The sequence below is a fragment of the Sinocyclocheilus grahami genome, unplaced genomic scaffold (genome assembly GCF_001515645.1).
Source record: "Sinocyclocheilus grahami isolate Dianchi unplaced genomic scaffold, SAMN03320097.WGS_v1.1 scaffold1915.1, whole genome shotgun sequence".
NCBI classification, from domain to species: Eukaryota; Metazoa; Chordata; class Actinopteri; order Cypriniformes; family Cyprinidae; genus Sinocyclocheilus; species Sinocyclocheilus grahami.
The window spans coordinates 263-9,833 of record NW_015507094.1 but is presented as its reverse complement, the minus strand read 5'-3'; the positions used below and the strand labels follow the sequence as shown (position 1 = coordinate 9,833).

The 9,571-nt window shown below is 37.4% G+C and overlaps 2 protein-coding genes across 2 annotated transcripts in view; both read right to left on the bottom strand.

Moving 5' to 3' along the window:
- LOC107573304 (merlin-like) overlaps nt 1-716 on the bottom strand; it is a 7,067-nt gene extending 6,351 nt beyond the window's left edge. The window contains exon 1 of the mRNA XM_016259739.1: nt 712-716. Within this exon, the coding sequence (XP_016115225.1) occupies nt 712-716 (5 nt within the window). The remainder of the gene's footprint in view (nt 1-711) is intronic.
- A 618-nt stretch (nt 717-1,334) lies between these two features.
- LOC107573310 (merlin-like) lies at nt 1,335-7,118 on the bottom strand. The gene is made up of 16 exons (XM_016259749.1): nt 6,872-7,118; nt 6,257-6,363; nt 6,047-6,172; nt 5,828-5,950; nt 5,581-5,664; nt 5,431-5,499; nt 5,243-5,325; nt 5,086-5,161; nt 4,605-4,742; nt 4,448-4,522; nt 4,261-4,374; nt 3,240-3,362; nt 2,771-2,988; nt 1,850-1,952; nt 1,620-1,759; nt 1,335-1,511 (listed from the first exon to the last, which is right to left on the bottom strand). Exons 2-16 carry the CDS (start codon nt 6,344-6,346, stop codon nt 1,337-1,339), a joined length of 1,737 nt encoding a protein of 578 aa, XP_016115235.1. The 5' UTR covers nt 6,347-6,363; nt 6,872-7,118; the 3' UTR covers nt 1,335-1,336.
- Between the last annotated feature and the right edge of the window lie 2,453 nt (nt 7,119-9,571).

The window sequence follows — 9,571 nt, the reverse complement described above, 5'->3', positions numbered from 1 at the left end:
TTTTGTGTATTTGGTGTAATGAAATGTGTTTATGCGGTTTAAGGTTAAAAAAACACATTATTTTCCACATACTGTAAATTATTGTTTCTCCTCTATGCCCCGCCTTTCTGAAACGCGTCGATTTTTACAAAGCTCATCGGTCTGAAAAGTGAGGTGTGCTCTGATTGGCCAGCTATCCAGTGCATTGTGATTGGCTGAATACCTCAAGCGTGTGACGGAAATGTTACGCCCCTTACCATATTGTGATGCCGTGTCCTGGAGCAACCAGACAAAACCAATAAAACCCATTACAAACGAGACATTTGTTGCATCCAGTGGGGACATAATTACGGATTATAATGACTTGTACTGTCTTTTTACGTGTTGCGCTGCGTATCGCGCCGCGTAAACAAAACCATGTCTGCATTTGTGATCAGAGAAATGACAAACAACAAGTGCTACTCTACACTACTCAAAACACCGCATCTGAATCGTGAAAACATACTTACAGGCTGTAAGTCAGCATTATTTGTCAGAACACCGGCATTGTAGGCTACTCTCCCAGGAAACAGTCATCATCCTCCATAAATGTGTTGCACACATCTGAATATTTGGGTTGAACTGTTCTGGAACAGTGTTGTAAATACAACTTAACCACTGATTTCTAGTTGTGTCCTCTTTTGGAAGATCAAACAAAGTAGTTTTGCTTGCACAACAAAACAGCGTCTCCACGACATGGCAGCGGCAACAATACTACAGCGAGAATCAAAGTTACGCCTTCTTTCTTTGTGTAAACATTTGGGTGGTGTTATGCAAATCTTCCTACACATTGACGTAGACATGTGGGGGAGTGTTTAAATGAGGTGTTTTAGGAGGGCGTGGATGAGTCTTAACTTTTATAAAGAATATCTCTTTGGGTTTGAGATTTTAGTCTTTGCAACTTTAGGAATCTTATCTATTCACGAACAGCTTGTAACACTCCAAAGAGAAAGGAAAACTTTAAATCGCATCATATGACCCCTTTAAAATATTCATGTAATTTGACAGCAACCATCCACTTTGAAGTTCAGTGCAAGTAGTCAAATTTCTAAACCCATATATTATATAAACTATTTACATATTTATAATAAATAAATAAATAAATACAATCCACATTTTTAACAAATAAAACAGCCTTGGTGAGCATAAGAAACTTTACAAAACAAAAAAATTTACTGAACCTTTGTGTATTAGTGTATTTATTATATCAAGGTCAGTAAGATTTCTATGTTTTTGAAAGAAGTCTCATGTTCACCAAGGCTGCTTAATTAACCATGTAACAATGCCTATTTTCCCAAAAATTAGTTGTGGTGAGCATTCAGTATGTCTGAGTGTTTCTTACATTGCTGTGGGGAATATAAGGAGGTTCAGCGTAACTCCTGAGACTGTAGAGTCCAGCCTGTTGCTGCTCTTCCAACTTCAGGGACTCAATCTCTGATTTGAGCTCCTTCAGCTGGTCTTGAAGATGTTTGCTCTTTTCCATGTACTCTAGCCTGACACACACACACACACACACACACACACACACACAAGGAGACAGCAGCATATATTCAGCTTCATTTTTCAATAGTTCTTCAGACAGAATGTGATCAACTGCATACCGTTCTCTCTCAATCTCCATGGAAAGTCTTTTCATATCGGAGTCCTTGAAGTCCATTCTTATGGAGCCGCCCATGTCTACAGTCATATCTGGACTCTCCGGCCCAGTGGGTGGAGGAGGGCTGGAGTATGCTGCTATTAACTGAGTGCATGACACAAATGACATGCTTTTAAATCATTATAAGGATAATAAACAGCAGAATACTTTTGTTACATGTCATAGCAACATTACAGGGTATGTTGGTTTGGTGATTTCCAGGAGTTTCTGCTTTGCCCTCCGTTCTGCATCTTTAGCCTCATTCAGATCCTGTTTCAGGTGGTCTGCCTCCTTCAGTCTGAACACCACAAAATACAAGACAAGAATTGAACTTCTCTAATTTAATGTTTCTCAGTAATACTTGATTCTGGTTGGACAATCACAGCACTGAGTGTCAAGTATTTTAGCACTAAAATACTACGAACTATATTAAAAAGAAAAAGAGAAAACCACTCACTGCTCCTAATTTATGTTTACTGGAGTACTTTAAAAACTTTTTTAATTAGGAGAGAATAACTAAAGGCTACATGCTATTGTTTTTTATTTATATTGATATTTACACAGGTGGCTAAACGTTTGTAATAATTAAGAATTTTTGAAAGTGTTTAAAATGTTATTTATTCCTGTGATGGTAAAGCTGAATTTTCAGAAGCCATTACTCCTGTCTTCGGTGTTTCATGAGCCTTCAGAAATCATTCTAATATGCTGATGCTCAATTACTATTGGTGTTCAATTATTAATGGCTCTTATTTTCAATGTTGAAATTTTTTTTGCTGCTTAATATTTTTTTGTGCAAACCATGATAACTTTTTCAGGATTCACAGGAATTATTTACATTTTAAAATATATTTAAATAGAAAACAATTATTGTAAATTATAATAATATTACTGTTTTTACTATATTTTTGATCAAATAAAAGCAGCCTTGGAGAGCATAAGTAACTTTTTTCCAAAAAATTTAAAAAAATCTTGATATTCCAACTTTTGGCCAGTGTATATTAATATTCAACTTTTTAACTAGAAGTGTGTTCATTAACATGATCGTTTTGTTGTGAAATTAGTATCCAGAATTTTCACTTGTATTGGTATCAACTACTGACAACCCTACTGGCCCACCTCCTTTCTGACTGCTCAACAAGCTTAACCGCCAGGGATTCTGCTTCTCTCATCTTCTGCTCCATCAGTCTCTTCTCCTCTTTGGTTTTGAGGGCTGTGACCTCCAGTCTCTGCCTGTCGTGTTCTGCTTCAGCTGCTTTGTGGGCCAGTAATTTGGCCTCCTCCTCTGCGATCTGGGCTTTCTCTGCCAGAAGGTCAGCCGTCTCCTCGGAGCGCAGCTGCAGAAACGGAGACCGATAAGAAAGGCTTACAGAATCAGGCTCAGGGAGTCTCAAAGCATGGATGGAATTCTAATGGGAGTCCAGGACAATGGTTTGGAGCTTAATAGCTCTGCAGTTCATCTCAAATTTATGCCTGGACCACATACTTTTATACCGCTGTGGCTAGGAGGACATATATTACAAGCTGGCGTGGAAAAGAAAGTAAACTATTTGGCATCACTCAATTTTAAGCTTGGCAAACCCCTCACTAGAGCTTCATTGGCCATTCGAGCCTCGTCCTGTAGTAGGAACAGACGACGCTCCATCTCTTCTTTCGCTCGCTCTGCTTCCTCCCTCATCTGCTTCTCCCGTGCAAGAATCTGACGCTCAACCTAAACACACACACAAACACACAAGACAATGGGAGAGATCTTGCACAAGATAATACAAGATGACACAAATAAATTTGATAAAAATCTAATTCAAGTACATTGACATTTTTTAAATGTTTTTGAAAACATTGCTTATGGTCTTCAAGCTGCATTTATTTGATCAATAATACAGTAAATAAAAAAGTAAATTGTAATAATATTTCACAATATTAAAATATTTTCTATTTGAATAGATTTTAAAATGTAATTTATCTTTTTTTATGCCAAAGCTGAATTTTCAGCAGCCATTACTTCAGTGTCACACGATCCTTCAGAATTCATGCTAACATGCCGATTTGATGCTCAAGAAACATTTTTTATTACTATTATCAACGTTAAAAACAGTTGTGCTGCTTAATATTTTTGTGGAAACAGTTTTATTTTTTCCCCCCAAGATTCTTTGATGAATAGAAAGCATTAATCGAACTAAAAATATTTGAAACATTATAATTGTCTTTACAGTCACTTTTGATCAATTGAATGCGTCCTTGCTGATTGAATATATTAATTTATTTTATATTAAATTTATAATATAATTTGTATTATATTAAACATTTCTATTAATATAACAAATTTACTAACCCCAAATTTTTAAACAGCAGTGTGCTTTATCCTGCACATACTGAAGCTAAACGTATTGCATAAGTTGGTATATATTAAGCCTCTGTGTTATTTTAATGTTTATAGGTGTACGGTTCATTATATTTAGCAAAAGCTCGATTAACACACACAATAAACATTAAATGAATAATTCAAGAGAACAAATCATAAGACATGTAACACCACAAAGTTTTATCATAAATGAACAAGCTTAATGACAATAATCATTAAACTAATGAAAGGAAGTGAAATGACAGACCTTTTTCCTGGCCTTCTCTTCTTTGGCCTGCGCCTTCATCTGTTGGACCTCTATGGAATCCACCTTCCTCCTCCTCATGAACAGGTCGTGGTTCCCAATACACAGCTGTAAGATCTAATTTATACAAATGACATTAGCAACTATTTTGAAACACTTTATTACACAAACACTTAGAAAAGTAACTCACCAGTTTGTTCACTCTGAGCTGAGAGGAGTAGAATTTAAAAACTTCCTTTTTCTTGTCCAATGGTTTGATAGTAAACTGAGAAGAAACACGTATGGTATGTTTGCGCAATTTTGTATTATCATTTATATTTTTGGTCAGGATTTTCTTTCCTCCCAACCTCTTTCTCGCTGTACGAGATGTTTCGGATTCCACTCCAGGGGAAGGATTTGTTGGGGCTGAGCTTGTTGTTGGGGCTGTAGATGTGAAGACCCTGAGCATCAACTCCAAGAAGCAGCTCTGTGTCCCTCTTGTTTTGCTGTGAGATTTAGTAGAGATTTAATTCATCATCTATAATGCGGTGGTAACTACACACAATACACATGAAAATATACCAAGATAAATGTAATCCTTCCAAGTGATCTCAGTTTTGAAAAGCAAGAAATAGTGGGATCCAAAAGTCTGAGATAACCAGACACAACCAAATGCTTTATCTAATTTAATAACATTTTTAAAGAAGTACACAAACATTTTTAATGATCCTTCTTTAAAATCCCAAATGAAGAGTAGACCCCACTGTACATTGAGTTTGTGAGAGGTTAGCTTACTTCCAACCAGGAAACAATAAAGAAATATTTTAATAAATAAAAATAGAAACTTACTGTAATAGAAAAGTAACTAACTCCATACATCTCTAGATCCTGCGCTATTTTTAGATACTCCATCTCAGCTTCATCCCTACAAACACAAAACAAACACAGTGTGCCTTTCATGACCAGGCGGTTTACTTGGGACACGACAGGATATGCACAGTCTTACCTTGTGATGCTTCTGTGTTCAGCATACCAAGCTGTTATCTTCTCTTCCCACATGTCTGATGTCATCTGGTACTGCATCAGCACCTGGACAATAAAGCGCAGAAATTAAACACACAAGTCACGTTAATGAATGCAAATGCTGGAGATTGATAAATGAACCGATTCTCAAATGATACAGCCATTACTCACTCTTTTGGGCAAGAGCTCATCTTGAGCTAAGAAACCTGGCTTGTGAAAGTTTGGATCATAGTCCCCATACTGCAGTAAAGAAGACAAACAGGAAATATTTAATATTAGACACTCTATATAATTAGATCAAGCACTGATACAGAGACCTACCTTGGCTTGAACCGCATACGACGCCAAAAGAACAGAGGCTTCTGGAGAGCAAAATATCTCCTCATCTAGTATCTGCTTTTTGACCTTGGTAAAGAAACAGGAAGAAGCTTAATCTTAACTCTAGAAGACCTTTGCTCAAAGAAAACAAGATAAATCATTGCAAAACCCAAAAAGAGGTTTCTGTAGAGCAGAAAAGACCATCACGGTGAGAAATCATGCCAGATTCACAAGAACAATTCCCACATACTTGTAAGAAGAAGAGGTGCTGAGTAATTTCCTGAACAAGCTCATCCTCAACTTTCTCAGGGAAGAATTTGGCAAGAAAATTAAATGTGATTGGAGAGTCCTTTGGAACTTCTTGATCCAAAACCTAGACGGATTTAAAAACCCAACAAACTTGTCAGGGTATTCCTATATTATTATATAATGCTCTCAGTACCAGCTCTGCACTGCATTTACATCTCACCTGTTTATCAGGCTTCAGCCAGGCATAGGTGTCTTTCACTGTGTATCGAAGTCCAAAGAACCACGTTTCCCTCAAACCAATGGTCCGACACACCAGGTCAAACAAATCTTTCCCTTTCCATTTTACCTATAAGACACAGATAAACAAAACACATGATAATACAGGCAGACAGAAACCAAAACACAGTTTTGTATGTTCATATGAGTTTACCTCACAACTGAACTCCATTTCAGCATCCATGGTGCTGACTTTGACTTTAAAAGTCTTCGGTTGCTTCTTTTTCAGACCCAAAATTGACATTGTGACTTCTTAAGCACCTGGAAACAAAGAATTACTGTGAAAGACAAGTATATTTTACACATTTTAAAGATGTTAAAACAACAGATGGTGTACAGCTGAGGAAATATACAAACAAATGTCTAAAAAGGACAAATAAATAAAGGGTAAGTTAATACTAAGTGCTACTTTTACAAATTCACATGGCAGATATATGGAGTCCGGCGACCACAGGTAAGTTAACGTTAAGTCGCACACGCGCGAAGGATTGTTTACATACAATGCCGTAGATTAACTTCAATTCATTTTCATGGAAAACATAATCAGTCTTCACCCTTTTTGAGTCAGACACAGTCTGCCATGTTAAAGCGATCGAGCAAGTATACTACTTAGCAACGCTTGAATTTAAAACCTAACATAAACATTACGCTAGCGTATTTTCTCCGTTTGCTGCGGCAACATGTCACATTAAACTGTAAAGAAAATATCTGCGAATATATGTTCTTTTCACGATTTAGGAATTAAACCAGCTAAATATCAATCGGTTACCTTGAATAGGTTATGTGCTGAAACAGGCCCGATCCACGGCAAGGAGTTTCCAGTCTCTCCGCTAAACCACAACAATGCAAACCGGATTTGGTTTGCTCCCCTACATGGAAATCACTATAAAGCAGTCGAAAAGTGTTTAAAACTCTTTAAAGGCGTCCATTTTATTATTAAACCATAAATTGGGCGGTTGTGGAATATAAATCTGATGTTATCATGAGTAGGGAGTTTGGAAAACTTTGTTGTTGATTTTCTTTGCCACCCTCTACTGGAAGGACGAAGAATAACAATTTAAGGAATTTTCAATATCTCAGTGATGTATGTGCACACTCTCAGTTAAATAACATTTGAGTGAGGGACTGATGTTTAAGTAAATTGTTATCATATTTTTAAATGTGGTTTATTAAATTGGTTTCATGTGTAATGTTTTATTGGATGTGTTATGTACATATGTGACATGAGTATCATATAGTTGCATGTAGAGGTATATTTTATTTACAAATGCATATATGCATGATTTTATCCAAATGCAATGTATGTGTACATATATCTTTAGCATTTATATAAACGTCATAAATGTATGGACTTGTAAAGAGGTCTAAAAAATGTTCTATAAGAAATTGCCCTAAAGGACAGAATTTGTGTAATTTTTCCTAAAGGAATGGCAAACACCAGTCGGACCTTTTCTGACGTGAGGAATGTGATCCTGTCAGCCCATAAAAACACAGGGGCCCAGGATAAGGTCAGCTTCTATGATACCTGGACTGAGAACTATGAGCAGGTAAACTTTAGGCACCAGTACTTTTTCCAGTACAACTGTTTCATGTGTAATTTGCTTTCTCAGGATGTAGCGCTGCTGGAGTACCGTGCCCCCTTGTTAGCAGCTGAGTGTGTGAGCTCATTTTTCAGAGGCGACAGAGAGAAGGCCGCTGTCCTGGATGTGGCCTGTGGAACAGGCCTGGTCTCTGCACATGTAAGCATTGCTTTACTTGAATTCCGGTGGGCACAAGAGAATGTGATAAACCTGGTAGAGCAAAGAGATATGGTTTTCTCAATCCCATTTGTTTGAGGAAAGCTGAAGAAAATGGGGTTTCGTCACTTCATTGGCATAGATGGAAGTCTGCGGACGCTGGAGTTGGCAAAGAAAACTGGACTTTATCAGCAGCTTATGCAATGCCTGCTTGGTCAGGATGAAATTTCTTTTGAAGCTGGTAACCATGCTGTGGACTTTTTGGGCTTTTACTGTCAAAATGTAATCTGTATTTTCTTATCAGAAATGCCTGTTTGGATGTCATGTTGCATTATCAGACTGTTGTAATAAAGATAACCAGTTACAGAGTTATTAAAACCATAGCATTTTTGAAAGGAATTTGCTGGTTCAGTCTGTAGGACATTCTGCTCATAAAGATTCCACATTTTGATTCACCCACGTTTTAGGTATTATAACTAATAACCTGAATCATAGAACATGCCTTTTTTTCTTCTTTGTTTCAGAAACATATGATATTGTTATAATTGTTGGAGCTCTGAGTGTTGGGCGGGTGCCTTTGACAGTCATCAAAGAGCTCTGGGATGCTACAAAACCAGGTAACTTGTAGGCCTACATTTCACGGCTGCATCTGAAAGCTGAAAAATGCTGCCTCTGCAGACAGTATACAGAGATAGGAAGCAAAAAAGGCACGTCCAAATTCAATGATCATATCACATATCGCATGCATTCTTCACTGCCTGTGTTATCCCACAGTCCTGTGGGTTCATGACAGCTGAGCAGTCTGAAAGATGCAGTTGGTGGTCAGTTAAATGTACATTTTTCAACAACTTTTTCCACGTTTGATGTCATTTCTAGTGAGAATTTAGTATTGTAGTAATTAAACATTTGCTTAGTTATCACCAAAGCTCTCCCTAAATAGTTGTAGATCATTAAATTATGCTGCCCCAGAGGCCCATCCAAAATCAGTTTCAGGAGCTACCTTCCTGCACAAATCCCTGCCTGCATCAAGTCAGCTGCCTAAGCTTTCAGACACAGCCCACGTTTAGTGTTATTATTCAAGAACTTTGTGGTTTTATTAATGTGATGTCAATGTTGTACTTTTTGGATGCATATAGAACATGTCAATTTCAGATATTTTCCTAAACTCCATCATTTTCTGGAACTATGTGTGCGTGACTACAAAAGGGAACACTGATGACCGGGAGTAACGCTGAGCTGCAGCAAATGATTAGAGCACTCGAGGAAGAGCAGAAATGGAGCCATGTGACTGTAGTTGAGGAGGAGGAGTGGGAGAAGGCTGTTTCAGGACAGGACAGCGGGTACATTCCAGGCGCCATTTATTTGTATCAGAAAAGTTTTAGATGCAATCCACAATTTTAGGACCACACAAGAGCAACGCAGTGACCAAATATTCTCAATAATCCATGCAGCTATTCTTTTTCCACCAGCAGGTGGTGGTATTTTTTCAGAAATCATAGTATCACTTGTTTTGAAAATACTTTTGTTCCCCAGAGAAGCTCCTGAGGTGAGCTCCTGAAAATTCAAACGTGATCTATCTGTTTGTTTTGGCACCAAATTATTTCACCTGGCACTGGTACACAGTGCATTCATTTGAAAAACTTTAAGTTTTTTTGTTCAAGTAAAGTCCATGAACCTAAAGGATTTTGTGAGAATATATCTAAGGTGTGTGGTTACAAATCTGCCATTCCCTA

Excerpts from the sequence above, each read along its gene's own strand:
- LOC107573310 (XM_016259749.1), bottom strand. The coding sequence starts at position 6,346 with ATGTCAATTTTGGGTCTGAAAAAGAAGCAACCGAAGACTTTTAAAGTC. Across the intron at positions 5,500-5,580 it reads CGTATGCGGTTCAAGCCAAG|TATGGGGACTATGATCCAAA; the intron begins GTAGGTCTCTGT and ends TCTTTACTGCAG. Across the intron at positions 5,326-5,430 it reads ATGAGCTCTTGCCCAAAAGA|GTGCTGATGCAGTACCAGAT; the intron begins GTGAGTAATGGC and ends TTTATTGTCCAG.